We start from the raw sequence: 16,228 nt of genomic DNA, 5'->3' as shown, positions 1-16,228 counted from the left end.
GTGGCAGGGTCCTAAGTACTTTGGCCATCACCTGCTGCCTCTCACGAGGCCTGGGGTCGGGAGTAGAGCTGCGACTCAAACACGGGCAGTCCAGATGGGATGCGGGTGTTGCAAGCCGCATCTTATCCTGTGCCAAACGGCTGCCCTGTGAGGCTATTTTTCACAGCAGTGTTAGGGGAAGTCCACAGGATTCAAGTGAGCAGGCAGACTACACCTCTCCGAGGTCTGGCGAATCTCAGGGCTCTTGGTTTGGAGCTGACCAGTGGGCAGCAGCCTAGCAAATTTTGTATTATGATTATACATAACTATACATGCTAATATATTTTATCTATATGGGTATAACACATGTACATATAATAATGTGTATAATATAATAATACATACCATAATTCACTCCACCAACTGAAAGCCACACACCCTTGAATAACCATCTCATAATCATTTGATATGAATGGAAACATCAAAAATAATAAAATCCAAAGGTGCTGAGGTCACAAGGAAATTAATGTGCTCCTAGTGATCACTGTTGGCAGTAAACACTGATGAAACCTTTAACAAATAATCATGAATTATGAAAATGCCCACACGCCTGTGAATTACACGGAGAAATAGTGCAACAGACACAAAACCAGCCGCCGGGCAGAGGCTGTCACGTGGCAGTGTTGGCAGCGTTGACACATTGGAAACAGCCAAAGCGTGTAGTGACAGGAGTGGATCCAAGGGGGTGATGATATCTCAACTACATGGAATATTATTCACTCACTGTATGTATTTGTGAAGATTATAACACTCACAGACTCTAAAAATAGGTCTTTTAAAGGAAAAAGGAGGCACGTGAAATTGTTTCTATATTGAACTAGATATGCATATAGTTGAGGCACTGAAGGGAATATGGATTCTCATTAAGATATTTCTAAATGAATTAGTTCTCCAGGAAAAGCTCTAATTTCCTATTTTACAGATGAAATGAAGCTCCTACATCTGAGTTCTTCAAGAAGTCCCTGGAAAATGTGTCTTATGAGAAAAGTATGCATGGATTTCAATTTTTTTTGCACTGAAATAAACTTAACTTTGAATTCCATTTCCATGGGCTTTTTGAAGTGTCCTCATATTTTAATCAAGCAACTATTTTTAAACACTCAGCAGCCTCCTAGCTGCATCATAGCATGTATACCCTGTAATTCTCTCACTTTGTTTCTGAGAGACTGTACCCTGGGATTCTTCCATCTGAAATGAGAATCGTTTTTCTTGCTTTGTTGCTCTAGGGTGCACCTGTTTCCAAAGTGTGTTAAAGCTGTCCTCTCCGTCTTCATTTTTGCTAATGCAGCCAGCATGTCCATGGGTTTCCCCAGGGTGCACTCTGTCCCCTTTTTCTGTGTAAAGTAGGAAGAGGCTTGCTGGTTTCCCCAATCATAATAAAACACCTCTTGCTGAGCCCGCATGCTCTTGTGCTTGGCCGCCTGGTCACCATGGCAACCGTGTGAGGGGGTGGTAGGCTGAGTTGTTACCCTCCCTCCATGGAGGTGGGAGCTGAAGAGCAGCAGAGCTGGAATGAGGACACCCCTTCTTGCAGGGTTGTCCTTGCGGGGATGCTAGGTCAAGCTGGCTTTAGTAGAAGTTGCTACTTTGCCACCTGCTAACTGTGTCTCTCTCTGGGAAGTCATTGAGACTCTCCTGGCCCCAGTGCCCTCATCTATGAGAAGGGGGAATAATGGAACTGGCCAGGTAGGGTTTCTGAGGATTAGATGGACCCACATGGAGGGCTCAACACGGTGCCTGATGCAGCAAGCAGCTGCCTCTGAAGAATTGTCCCACAACACATAACTCACGTGGACGGGGGGAGCTGGAGCTGCTTGGATGAGCACTTTGTTTGTTTGTTTGTTTTTGACAGGCATAGTGGACAGTGAGAGAGAGAGAGAGGGAGAAAGGTCTTCCTTTTTGCTGTTGGTTCACCCTCCAATGGCCGCGCGGTCAGCGTGCTGTGGCCGGCGCACCACGCTGATCCAATGGCAGGAGCCAGGTACTTCTCCTGGTCTCCCATGGGGTGCAGGGCCCAAGCACTTGGGCCATCCTCCACTGCACTCCCTGGCCACAGCAGAGAGCTGGCCTGGAAGAGGGGCAACCGGGACAGAATCCGGCGCCCCGACCGGGACTAGAACCTGGTATGCTGGCGCCGCAAGGCGGAGGATTAGTCTAGTGAGCTGTGACGCCGGCCTGGATGAGTACTTTGAACCTGAGAAATAAATACAGAACTGATGGAGGAGTGCTGTGGCTTGCTGAACCAGTGGCTCTGAGCCTTCCTCGGAGCTGGCAGAGGCTCAAGACCTGCCCTTCAGAGGAGAGCCCAGGGCAGGGCTCTTGGTGTAAGGAACTCTCCTTGGTGCTGAATGATTGTGTCACACTGTTGGGTGAGCTTTCTCAGAGCATCCTCACACCACTGAAAGTCCCACACTCAGCCCTGTTTCCTCCCCTCCACCGGATGGTCACCGAGGGTCTCTGAGACAGCAGATCTGCATCTCGAATTCAGGAGCCCTCCCTCCATGGTCAAGTCAAGGTATGACCCTTGTTGCTTCTTTTCTGAACTACCGTGCTCTCATTCACCCTTCCCCTGGAGCCTGGCCACCCCATTTTTTCATGCAATTCCAGGAAAATAGCTCCTTTGCAACACCAGATTCCTCCCAGGATGACCCCAATTTCTGGCTTTAAGGAAACTGGAACCCCTCTGGTGGGGCTTCCCCCTTTCCCACTTATGCATTAGGAAGTACCAGTAGGGGTCTTCTGCTCCCATCTGTCCACTCCTCTCTGATTCATATCCCAAAGGTCCCAGGCTGTGCCTCCCCCCACAGGGAGCTGTGAGAGTTCTGGGCCTGAGCTTGGTCCTCCAGTAGCCACATCCGTCTCTCTCCTTCTTCCATCCCATCCCCCATCCCCAGTGCCTGCTGGTTTATGGTCTCCACACCCTCCCTCGTCTGCCTTCATCCCTGAATGGACCCTCCTATCTAACAATTCACCCTCTTCTAGCTCAGACTTAGGCAGGGAAACACAGGAAAAACCACACCTCTGTTGTCAGGGACACCCCAGAACTGTGGCTGGACCGGGATGCCACATGGCAGTCCCTTTCCTTATCCTGTCTGTTAATATTCCCATCCTCAGAAGACACTCTGAGCATTTACCTGCTACTCAGATCCTTACTTAAATGCATCCACTCACTTTTTAAGTATGATAGTGTCTTTGATTCACAGAGACAATCAGGAGTAACATCCAAATTAGGTGTAAAATCCTGGAGTCCCTCCCACGATCACTGACAAACTTAACTGCAGATACTCTTATAGTGCTGGCTGTGGTCCTCCTCCCCTCAGCCACGTGCCTGGGGGCAGCCTTCCCAAAGTGGTCCTCTCTCCAGGCTCCCTGGACCTCTGGTTCCTGGGTTTGGCCAATGGGCAACACCAACAGGAGATGAGAGATCAGGAAGAGAGCGAGCCTGGGTCTTTCTTCTCTGCATCTTCCTCAGATAATTTGTTCTCAGACCACAGCTGTTCTGTGAAGCTCCTCCAGAATGCCAGCTGGGACTCCACTGGCTCCCGTGACTCCATTGTCTTCTTATCCCTTCAGCCCTAAGGCACCAATCATTCTTCCTCTTTTGACTCCCTGGTGCAGGACCATCCTCTTGGACTGACTTAACCCCATCTCCATAAATGTCCTTTAAGTTAAAGCCTCTACACTTGAACCATTCTGGGTTTTCTTGTTTCCCACCCAGGCCCTGAATGATTTGCTTGTCACCTGCAAAGGTGAGGCCACTGACATCCACATGAGGGCAGTGGCTCCACTTTTGTTCTTGCCTCTCACCCTTTCCCAAATCTTCATTTTTCCCATGCTGCTTACTGCACACACATTCCCTTACTGCACACACATTCCCAACTCTTCCATCATCTGCTTTATGTTTTTTTTTTAAATAAAGATTGATTTATTTGAAAGAGTAGAAAGGGAGAGACAGATCTTCTATCCACTGGTTCACTCCCCAAATGGCCTCCAAAACAGGGGCTGAGCCAGGTGGAAACCAGGAGCTTAGAACACCATCTGGTTGTTCCATGCGGGTGGTAGAGGTCCAAATACTTAGTCCAGCTTCTTCTTCTTCTTTTTTTTTTTTTGACAGGCAGAGTGGACAGTGAGAGAGAGAGAGAGACAGAGAGAAAGGTCTTCCTTTGCTGTTGGTTCACCCTCCAATGGCCGCAGCGGCCGGTGCGCTGCGGCCGGTGCGCTGCGGCCGGCGCACTGCGCTGATCCAATGGCAGGAGCCAGGTGCTTCTCCTGGTCTCCCATGGGGTGCAGGGCCCAAGCACTTGGGCCATCCTCCACTGCACTCCCGGGCCATAGCAGAGAGCTGGCCTGGAAGAGGGGCAACCAGGACAGAATCTGGTGCCCCGACCGGGACTAGAACCCGGTGTGCTGGCGCCACAAGGCGGAGGATTAGCCTAGTGAGCCGCGGCGCTGGCCTAGTACAGCTTCTGCTACCTTCCCAGGTGCACTAGCAGGGAGCTGGATTAGAAGGGGAGCAGCTGGAACTTGAAATCATATGGCTTGGCAACATCCCAGATGTGGCTTAACTCACTGAGCCACAACACTGGACCTTATCTCTTCTGTATTTTGAGTTATTGCCTTATATCTTACCTTGTGACCCATTCAACTTCTGTGAAGTATGACCTTTCACTCACCTCCTCCCCTCCATTCAGTTGATGCCATTCTCTTTGCTAAGATGTCCAGTGAAGGATAATCACTACCTGCAAAGGATGGGTCTCAGCAGGGACCTTTTGCAATCTCTCTGAAACATGGTGGTTCTGTTTATTTGTTAAATAAATTGATTTTATGTATTTGAAATGTGGGAAGACAGATTAAGAATAGGTGAGGTGAAGAGGGAGAGAGAGAGAGAGAGAGGGAGGGAGAGAGAGAGAGTTTTCCCATCTACTGCCTCATTTCCCAAATGCCTGCAACAGTCAGAGCCGGGCTAGGCTGAAGCCAGCAGCCAGGAAAGCAATCTGAGTCTCCTACATGGATGGCAGAGACCATCTGCTATCTCCCAGGATGCACATTAGCAGGAAGCTGGAATAGAGAGTGGAGCCAGGACTTGAACCAGGCATCCCAATATGGGATGCAGGCACCAAACGGCCACAGCTGAATCACTGTGATTCTATGGTTATGAACATGGCTTTGGAGTGAAATCACTTGCCCTCTGCCTGTTCCTAACCCATTGTCGTCCTGGCACATTTTGTAACTCCTCTAAGCCTTGATTTCTTTTTGTGCAAAATGGGATGTAAACTAACTACCTGTGTCTATAACCATGACCATTGCTTGGTGCATGGGGATACTCAGTCAAGGGAGTTACAGTGGTCACCACCATACTTGTTAATTATCATGGATTTTCTTTTGAAATGCTTCCTTCCATGGCACCCATTGATCAGGTTTCCATAGTTCTCCAAGTCGTGACAATTTGTGCTTAGCTACTAACTGCAGAGCCTGGCATTTTCACATTTCAACCTCCAGTTCTGACTGCTTGTTAGCACTGGACAGTTCTACATGGAGACCTGTGCCACCCGCACACCATCAACACTCAGCCCTCTCCTTTCTCTCCAACCTGCCTGTGTTCCTCCTCCTGTTGAGGAGTTGAGCCTTATTAGCCAATGGGTTCAACTCCACCTAATTGTCTAAGTCAAGAATGCAGCTTCCCCCTGTACTCTACTCAGGGTGAGATTTCGGGTTACAGGATGCTGGGGGCAAGCAGCCCCCACTACCAGCTCCATCAGAGAATCTCGGCTGTAAGTGCATTCTCTTTCCTTCTTCTTATAAAGCGACCAGGATTCAATACTGGAGCGCCACCCTGATGGCCTTACCGCATCTGAATCTCCTCCCAAAGGAAACGCTGCAGTTGGGTTGAGTTTCCACCCTTTCAATGCCTCACAATGGGCATTGGATTTCAATATGAGTTTTCAGAGGAGACACATCGTATACAAATCACGGCACAGACTGTGAACGTTTCGCTCACATTGCTTGTGACCTAACCTGGCAGCCCCCTGTCTCACCCATCTCTACATCGTCTCAGGCTGATAGAGGAGACACTGCATTTTCTGCAATAGGGCCTAATGCAATCATTTGGCTTCCAGTGAGAGCAAGGGCTCCCCTGTGAGCCAGGCGTGTGGGCTTCTGTGCACGATGTGATGATGGCTCTGACCTTCTCTCTCTCTCTCTCTCTCTCTCTCTCTCTCTCTCTCTCTCCTGCCGTGTTTCAAAACCTCGACACCACCTTCCCAGGTACGTGTGGTTTCATTGAACGACTGTGCTCTTGGAATATTGACTCACCTCTTTGATGGCACCTTTTCATCTGTAGTGCATTTATCTATACTGCTATGGTTGACAATGACCTGTCTCCCTCCTTTGGCTTCATTATAAGAAAGACAATAAATAGAAAGCCTGCTGTTGACTAAAGGGTTAAAGGTGTAGCTTTGCATTTCCCCCCCTTCCCTTGGAGACTCAGACCACCCACAGGTGCTCTGTATTCCTTCCACGGAAAAAACTCAAGGGCGAAGAGCCTGGGTTTTGAATGCGCCTGCCATGTACATTCATAATAAAAGCCGAGCCGAATGGCACATTCATGGCAGTTCCCTAATGTAAATGAACGGGTGAGTGCAAGTTTGGGGGCGGCCCGTTCGCACTCATCCCTGACCAAGGGATCTGGAATTTTCCGGTGAAACGACTCCCCCTCTCCCCACAGCAGCTGTCCGTCCCCTCTCCCTCAGCCTCGCATCTTTATGATCCTGCTGGGTAGGTTTTTTTTTTCTTCCCACACTGCCGTGGGGTAACAGATCCCGCCTTTGATTGAAATGGAATCTTCCACTATTGAGCGAGCCTTTGTTGAATGAGTCACCGGGGCGGCCGCCCATTGGCTGAGGCCCGCCGGAGCCCAGGGGATTGCCTGGCACCGGCTGCAAGGCCCTGCTTCATTCACAGAATCGCTGGCTCGCTCGCTAGCCCTTTCATTCACACAAACAGCATTCATTCACATTTTGCTGCTTTTGTCTGCTTCTAATGAAGATCACGGTTTGGGAATGACAGGGCTGTTTTGCTTCAGATTTGGGGGGGGACTTTGAGAAGCATCAACATCGTCCATGGGGTGTGCCTTGGCTGTTGCTATGCAGACCAGGGACAGGGAAAAAATGAATGCTGGGCGGCTGTTGTGCCAGGGCTGCGGCACCGGCGGGGAGCTGCGGGGACGCGTTTGCTGCGCCGGGGACGCCGCGGCTCCTCTGCGCCCGTGCGTCCGCGGCGCCGGCCGCACCCGCGCGCTCGCCGTGAGCCTCGCTCCCTAAGCCCGGGTGCGCGGAGCCCGGTGCAAGGACTTCGGGTGGTGCACAGGCCCAGTTACGGGCGAGAGAAGACTCAGGGCGGGTGAATGCATTTGCTCGCCCCAAAGTTGCTGGAAAACTTTGACAGTCTCCACGGTGGAGCAGGTTCTCTGAATGCCTGAGAAGACTGGCAGAGCCTGCCCAGGAAGGGGCCGGCGGGCTGCAGAGTCCTGGGCGAATATTCTTGGGGGCTTTGGTTGACTGGCAGGAGTCAGGCCTGTGCTGGCGCTGGCAAGCCTGAGCTGGGCTCCTGAAAAGAAGGCTTTTTTTTTTTTCTTTTTTCCTGTGGATTTGATGTGCAATGAGAACAACCGCATTTTTTTCCTTCCTGACTGCAGGGTCACAAGCAGCAACCGAAGGCACACACTGCAATGTATTGGTGGCGATCCTCAGGCGTTTTTCCAGAGATGAAACACATTCAGTTGGGATAAAGCTTCAAACACAGCTCCCCCTTTTTTGGGGGGAGTGGATTTCTGGAGCCTGTTACCCCTCATCAAAGGAGCATTCTTTTTTTTTTTTTTTTTTTTTTTTTTGGAAGTAGACATTCAGTTTAACCCTGGCTGGAGAAGACGCCTGCAAATGAGCAGGGAGGCCCCTTGATTGCCACTGCATAGAAGTTCATAGGCAGATTTTCTTTCTTTTTGGAAAAACTGCATTGCCACAGACACTCGTCATGGCCGCTGTGTGGATTGGAAAATAAAAAGAAAAACCCAGGAAACTGGTATTTTATGTTCACCTGGGGGGTGAATATTTCCTTTTTGTTGTTGTTGTTTCCTATCCAAAAATTCCTGCTGCCTTTCCAATCAGAATCCAACCGGATTCGCTCAAGGCTTATTCTTAAAAAGCCTTCGTCACGTTTTAACCCGTCGCCGTCACTTTCGCAGGCTCACCCAGAGGCGCTGAGCAGGGAAGAGGCAAACCTAACCCAGAAGAAGGGGTTTCACCAAGTCCCTGTGCTCCACCTGAGGACCTGGATTTACCTTTGGCACAGTCGCCGGGTGGAGGCGGGGGGATGGGGAGGTGAGACACCAACGGTCGGAAGGAAATATCTGGGGAGGTAGAAAAAGGCAGTTTGAGAATTGATTGGCTCCAGTGTGCTGACTGCGCGTGGATGTCGTTTTTTCTCTTCTCTCTCTCTCTCTTTTTTTTTCCCAACAGGAAGTGATTTGCAGCGCTCACGAGCCTTTGTTGAGAAGGGTCTCCTCTCCCAGTGAGTCTGATTTCGCTGTGAGCAGCCCAGAGCAGCTGGGCGCTCCATCAGAGAGCAACTATGACTTTAGCAGAGCGAACGTGCAACCCCAGGCAGCGGGCTCCGGGGCCCGGGCTGCGAGGCCGCCGCGGCGCTGGCTTCTAGTGGCGGGAGGGCACCGCGCCCCGGCTCTGTCGTCCCTCTCCAAGAGGCTGTCCCGGGACCCCCAGGTTCTGTCCCGCTGCGGGGCCCGCGGCTCGCCTGCTATGCGCGGCAGCCCGCGCCGGGGCCGGCACCAGCAGCGCCCGGGCGGATGTGGCGAGTCCACGGAGGGGCATGCTTCCGCGCACCAAGTACAACCGCTTCAGGAATGACTCGGTGACATCGGTCGATGACCTGCTCCACAGCCTGTCGGTGAGCGGCGGCGGCGGCGGCGGCGGCGGCAAGGTCTCGGCGGCGCGCGCGACCCCCGCGGCGGCGCCCTACCTGGTGTCCGGCGAGGCGCTGCGCAAGGCGCCCGACGATGGGCCCGGCAGCCTGGGCCACCTGCTCCACAAGGTGTCCCACCTGAAACTCTCCAGCTCCGGCCTTCGCGGCCTGTCGTCGGCCGCCCGGGAGCGGGCGGGCGCGCGGCTCTCGGGCAGCTGCAGCGCGCCCAGCCTGGCCGCCCCGGACGGCAGCGCGGCCCCCGCGCCCCGCGCTCCGGCCGTGAGCATGAGCGCCTCCAGGAAGGGCCGGCCGGGCGACGAGCCGCTGCCCAGACCCCCGCAGGGGGCGCCGCACGCCAGCGACCAGGTGCTGGGGCCGGGAGTCACCTACGTGGTCAAGGTAGGTGCGCGCACGGGCCCGACGAGGGCCACCTCGGTGGGGCAGGCAGGTCCGCTGCAGCCTGGGGTGCGGGGGGCGCCCAGGACTGCCGCGTTCGGGGCGGGCAGTCGCGCGGCGCTCCTCAGTGAGCTGTTCGCTTGGCAGCCGCGAGGAGAGAACTACAAATGCGCCTTTTCCGCCTCGGTTGGGAAGAAGTGGAACGGTTGGGTGACCTCGCCCTGTCCTGGTTGCTCCCGGGCTCCACTCCTTGCGCGCGCCTTCACCGCCTGGCTTCCTCCGATATCTGGCCAGTGTCCCAGGCCGCGGCGGTCTGGCCTACCTGGTGTACTTGGAACACGCTAATAATACCTGTGCAGTCCCTGGGGTTACAGGTGCAGGAGTGTCACTACTTCTGCTGTGTGCTCCCCTGGCGGTAGGGGATCGAGAGGGGTGAGGGGGTACGTTTTCTTCCCCCCAAAGCCAGAATCCCCAGCCCCGGCAAGCCAGGCCAAACGCTGTCATGCTTTCTCTTAAAAGGGTTCTACTTTCTCCCTCCGCAAGGCTTTCTCTGGTGTTTAAGTCTTTCACCAGGGTCGCTTTTGCTTTACCACAGCAAAAAGACCCTTTGGGATGTTTTGGGCAGTGACTGTGGTCTTCCACTTAAATAGGTTCACCGGGCAGGGGGCGCCGCACCAGGCAGGGTCTACACAGGCCTGTTCCCCCTCCAGCACAAAGAATTATAAAAGGAGGATAGAGTCAGTCCAATTCCTGCCTTATGCAAACACGTTCCCCTATTTAAGGAACTCCTCAGCCCAGTTCAGTTACTGTGCCCAACACCAGTTGCCTCCTGTCTGCCAGGTAGCAGTGAGCTGCTTTACCCCTAGGCAAGTGGGGGAAGGATCCAAATTGTCATTTCAGTCCTGCCACTCCAAGGCGTGACTTTTTTTATTGGAAAAGACACACACTCTCCGCCCACGGAGTGCTGGTAACATTGAGAAGCCAGCAGGATGTAAACACTGGCTCAGACCCAGTGTAAGAATTCACCAGAATGTGTCCCCAGGTATGATGTAGGACCGTGGGCATTTTGGAGCCAAGATATAAAAAGGACGTGGTTCACTTTGTGGCTAACTGAATGTGACCACTGGTGTTACAAATTGGGTCCCTTTCTCTTGTGAGTCTGTGTTTTAATTTTACCTGCATTTTAGCTTCTGATTTTGGATTGTTGTGTTTTACCAAAAGGGATGGAGATCAGTATGAAATATGCACATTTGGTCGGGTTTATCTTAAGAGGAAATGAATACTAATCTTGCATTGCTTATTCAAATTATGTAACCAAGGGCCAAAAACAAAAAGAAAGACCAAAACCAAAACCAGAAAAAAAAACCTGACAATTTTGATGTTAAACTGTGACAGCAGAGTATATTAATGGCTTATACAGTGTTAGTAGGGTTGTCGTTAAAAAAAATTCTCCATTTAAAGTAGATAAATAGACGTTGGCAAAGCTTTCTGTTCAAGAGGACTTCAAAAAGTTCATGGAAAAAATGGAATTAAAAGATAGATTTATTTTGGTGCAAAATCCTATTTCATAATCTACATTTATGAACTTTTTGAAGATGTCTCGTACTGGTTGTGTTGAACACAGAGGGTAGTTTTCAAATTGGAGGGCGATTCTCCAACTTATGCCTTTAAAGCTTGCCTTAAAAACATCTCTTAGGGTTTTGCTTTTTGAAAAATGAAGGCAGACAACCAGTTCTGTTGGCCAAAATATGGCCATCCAATGGTGAGTGCATTAAACTAGGTCTGCTGTGCGTGGCCGTTCTATGGGTGTAAGATTTTGTGACTGCATCGGGCATGAGCAGTAGTGAGGGCTGGGACCGCTCCCCGCCATCTGTGTCCTGGGGGCTGCGAAGAGCTCTGTGCTGTCGTGGTTTGCCGCTTGTGCATCAGCAGCTGTGAGCCATGGTGCCAGCTGGTCATGGAGTCGGAGACTGATGGTTTCGGCTTTCCTGGAGAAGTTTGAAATCACGAAGAGAGGAGACCAGACAGGAAAGGATTATTTCTCGTGTGCCTGTAGGATTCAGATTATCACATGGCCCTCTGTTGGCACACATGTGCAAATCCTCACACTGTTGAGTCGAAAACGATGAACTTGTTTTACTGAAAAATGATGAGACTGAATGGAAATTCACAGCCTGGAGGTGTTTACTGATTCACGAATGTTCTGCAGATGATGTCAGGTGGATAGAAATGGGCACCTTTTATAATACGACTGCACGTCAATGATGAGATCCAAAGGTTGAGAGCCTGGGAAAAGGATGTGTTATTCTCTTAGATGTGACTTTTTCCTAAATTAAAGAAAGCCCCAAATGGAAAACCCCAAATGGAAGATTCACATTCTCTGTCATTATACATTTTCTTCTCTCCTAGGAATACTTGCTATACCTACTTGCAGGTGAGAGTAGGAGATTACACATGGGAATTATAATTCCAAGTCATTTCAACTTCATCTGGTTACGTGAGAGCAGGCAGGCAGGATGAACGCAGAGTCTGGTGGGTTTTGTTCATCTCAGAAACATCAGATTATTGGAGCAGCATTGCATAACGTTAATTAAGGAAGGACCTAGAATTTAAAAGTGGAAAAATTCCTGAGCCACTCTAGAATTCAGAGCTTCTAACATACACAATTGGTCCTTCCTACCATCATCGTTACACACAAGGGGAAGGCCCCGGCTTACCCGGCTCGAGTTTTGCATGCAGGTCAGATTGGCTTCACTGGTGACATCGTTTTACTCCTCTACACACACCTGACACCTGTGTTTTCTTTTGCGGATTTTAAGGGGGTGAATGACAAGATATGCCCTTGATAAAAAAGAAAAATCCAACAGCAAAGAATGACTATTTTGATTGAAATTCCATTAGAGACTATTTTATATTTGGACCTAACAGGTTGGTAGAAATACAAGCAGGTATTGATGTTGGTGGTGTGCATTTTTAGTTCTTATTGCCCTGAAGTCAGAACTGGTTAGGGCCCCACTCTTCCAGGGCTACTGCTGGTGTTCCATGCTCCTCCTTGTTAGGAAGGAAAGATGGACACGAACAGTTCAGGGACCTGAAGGGATGTTCAGTTCTTTTGCAAGGCTAATTCCACCTGTATCTTTTTACTTTTAAAAAAATTATTTATTTGATAGGCAGAGGGGCAGACAGAGTTGGATATAGAGAGACAGGTTAACTTCCACTGGTTGCTTCTCACCCCAAATGATGGCAGTGGGCCGAACTAGGAGCCAGGAGCTCAATCCAGGTCGTCCACATGGATGGCTGGAACCTGGTCACTTGAACTCTCACTACTGCAATAGCAGGAAGTTGAGTCAGGAGCCATACCCTCCACAATAGGATGTGGGCATCTTAACCAGCGTCTTAACCAGTAGACCAAAATGCCTGTTCTGGGTGTTTAGTTCTGGAAGAGTCTCTGGGCCCAAAACAAGAGCAGCTTTGAGCTTCAGCTTTGGAGCCGCCCAATGGGGCGATGGATGAGGCTGGGACAAGGAGGCAGTACTGTGTGGGCCACAAGGGGCCCCCAAAAGAATGATTCCCCTTTAGAGCACATCACGAACTTAAAAAAGGACACCAAGTGACCCAAGTGCCTACGGCAGGAATCGGCAGACCCAGTTTAAAAGCAATGAGGTTAAGTGAGCACTGCTCAGAGCTGCTAAGACCGTGGAGACCAGCACTGAGTGAGCAGGATTAAGCCATTTGTAAATTTTGCCCATGACCCCGTCAGTCAGACAGTGTCACACCTTAACTGGCAATCAAAATGATGAGCTATTTAGAAGAGATTTTAAGAGTCAGAAAAGGAGCGAACTATTCCCCCAGATAAAGCCTCGTTTTGACAAGAACTCTTTCAAAATAATTTTCTTTCTCTCGTTTGAGAATCTGATGATATTTGGGGTGGGATAAATATTTTATTTATAAATCTGCTGCTGCCTTTATAGTATGTGTAAATTGCAGTTATTCTAAAATTCATTATTTTTTTCACTTAGTTTTTGTTAAAATATGTACATCTTTTTTTCCAGTCTCTAAGTTTTGGTAGCTGTGAGCAAAGACCATACAGAACAGCCATCAGCAAAGCTATTTGAGTACAGATGATCTTTGAATTGTGAGGTTCCAGCTTAGGACCTTAAGACTTTGTGATGGTGTGAAGGGCTTGGCGTTCGGCAGAAACCACGCTTGGGTGTTCAGTTTGGGTTGTTCCTGGGCTCACATCCTGCAGGTGGATTCTCTCTGGCACCTCTGGGTGGTGGCAGTCGCCAGGGCAGCTCCCAGTGAGCCGTAGGGTCGGTGGGCTCCTCAGGGAGCAGCCGGGTTCTGCAGGGCACGGTGCTGCTGGGCCAGGGTGTGTGGGAGGTGTTTGCAGCTTATGATGGGCTTATCCAGACAGGCACTCCTTGACAACCGAGGAACGCCTGTGTGTCTGTTGTACTGGATCATGGTGGAATTGGTGGAGTTTGGTTTTAGTTCTAGATTTAAAATGGTTCCTTAATGTGGAGTTGAACTTTAAATGTTGATCTTTGTGCCTTAAAATTTGCCTTGAAAAATCTCATAGTATGGATTGCCTACATATAAATTTTGTCTAAATAGTCTGAGAAAATTTTGACATGAATAGGTAAACCTGTGGTGTCTCTTTTTATGTGAAACAAGCATAGATAATGTTAAATGAACACACTGCACAACACATACACACACACCACCCACCACACACACACACACACACACCCCAAATGCATACACACAACATACACATCACAGGAAGATGACTTGTGATGACTTTGGGCGGCAGCTGTTTTCTTTCTTGTGAGAAAATTGTAAATATCACATTTCCAGAAATACCCAGTGATCTCATCCATTTCTTTGATGTTCGTGTTTAAAAATCCTCCTAACAGATAAATGATTAGTGAAACTTTGACCCTGTAGAGAACAGGCCGATGCTCTCGGCCTCCCCACAAGGCTTACCCTTGACTATTGCCCTATTTCCAAGGAATACATGACAAATACCATTTAGGTAAAGTCCTGGGAGCAGGAAGCCTCATAGGCAGACATGCACACCCTCATGCAGGCTGGTTCCAGTCCCAGCTCCTTAACAGTGGTCAGGCTGGGCTTGGCCAGGATAGGGAGACTTGGGCTCAGCACGCTGACCTTGTGTGCTGGCTGTGGGGAGAGGCAGGCTGGTTGTGCTGGGGCTGTCTCTATGGCTCAGGAGTCTGGCTGAGGTGAAAAGAGTGGCTTCAAGACCAGGACAGCTCCTTGCTCCAGCACGGAGCTGTGACTGGGAGAAAGGGGCCCGCAGACGTGCATGGCGGGATCAGCAGAAAGCTCTCTGGCGAAGCTTGCAGACACTGCCACGAGGGTTCTTTGCAGAGCAGTCAGCCACAGATGGAAGCAGCACCCAGAGGGAACCGCAAGGAGAAGCCAGCACTTCCAGTAAAAATACCAAAGGAGGTGGTTGGCGCTGTGGCACAGTGTTTTAAGCCTCTGTCTTCAGTGCCAGCATCCCACTGGGTGCCAGTTCGAGTCCCAGCTGCTCCACTTTTGATTCAGCTCCCTGCTAATGTGCCTGAGAAAGCAGTGGAAGATGGCCCAAGTCCTTGGGCCCCCGCACCCACGTGGGAGACCTGGATGAAGCTCCTGGATGCTGGCCTGGCTGTTGTGGCTATTTGGAGAGTGAATCAGTGGATGGGAGATCTCTCTCTCTCTCTCTCTCTCTCTGGCTCTCCTTCTCTCTCAGTGTAACTCTGCCTTTCATATAAAATAAATAAATCTTTGAAATATATGCCCAAGAAAAAGTGGAGTGCTATCATTCAATTCAGAAATAAGAGAATTACAGACACAATGGAAAGAAATGGCCAGCTGGGCATATTTCCTGGAAAATAATGAGAAGGAAACATTTTGCACTTTCCTGTGAAATATCTACAATGTGCAGTGGATCAGTAGATCTTCACAGTAGGAGCCATGGAACATAGGACAGCCTATGAGTACATGGATGTTGATTTGAGAGCTGTGTGTGTGTGATAGTGCACAGTGCAGATGTTGACTTAGGTTATATGCATGTAACTGCACGAAAGGATGGGTGTTGATTTGTGTGTGTGTGTGTGTGTGTGTGTGTGTGACTGCAATAGGATGGATGTTGACATGTATATGTGTAACTACACACTAGGATACATGTTGACATGGCTGGGTGTGTGATCACACGATAGGATGGGTGTTGACATGGGTGAACGTGTTTGTGGCTACACAGAAGAATGAATATTGATATGTTGTTGACATGGCTGGGTGTGTGATCACACAATAGGGTGGATGTTGACATGTATATGTGTAACTACACACTAGGATACATATTGACATGGCTGGGTGTGTGATCACACAGTAGGATGGGTGTTGACGTGGGTATATGTGTTTGAGACCGCACAGTAGGATGAATGTTGCCATGTGATGTGTGTGTGTGCCATTGCCCAACAGGATAGGTGTTGACATGAGGCATGGGTGAGTGTGCACAGGGTGGGTGTTGGCATTGGCTACATGTGTATGTGTATGTGTGTAAATGCACAGTGGAACAAGCCTTACAGCTCCTCTTGGTTCTGCAAGTTCATTATTACTGATTCTTAGTTGAGGTGAACAAATGGTAAAACCATAATTTTTCCAGTGTGATGTCACTCCAATCCCCCCCACAAAAACAAAACAACATCACACAATGGTCCACCGGGGTGGGCATCAGTCTGTGCCTCCCAGTACTAGGGCTGGTAACTTTTCCCAGTGATCATGACAGTATGATCATGATAGTCATGAT

The 16,228-nt window shown here is 49.9% G+C and overlaps 1 protein-coding gene across 3 annotated transcripts in view; it reads left to right on the top strand.

The window, feature by feature from the left end:
* The first annotated feature begins 7,936 nt into the window (after window positions 1-7,936).
* The window catches only part of SHC3 (SHC adaptor protein 3), a 178,502-nt gene continuing 170,210 nt past the window's right edge, over window positions 7,937-16,228 (top strand). Inside the window, exons 1-2 of one of the 3 annotated variants that reach the window (XM_070065791.1) lie at window positions 7,937-8,414; window positions 8,553-9,411. In XM_070065791.1, coding sequence (XP_069921892.1) covers window positions 8,920-9,411 — 492 coding nt within the window. In that variant the 5' untranslated portion in view covers window positions 7,937-8,414; window positions 8,553-8,919. The other 2 variants (XM_070065785.1, XM_070065801.1) reach the window with 2 other exon arrangements.

The sequence above is a fragment of the Oryctolagus cuniculus genome, chromosome 1, assembly GCF_964237555.1.
Source record: "Oryctolagus cuniculus chromosome 1, mOryCun1.1, whole genome shotgun sequence".
Lineage (NCBI taxonomy): Eukaryota > Metazoa > Chordata > Mammalia > Lagomorpha > Leporidae > Oryctolagus > Oryctolagus cuniculus.
The sequence above is the reverse complement of the archived record's forward strand: the minus strand, read 5'-3'. Positions and strand labels throughout refer to the sequence as shown.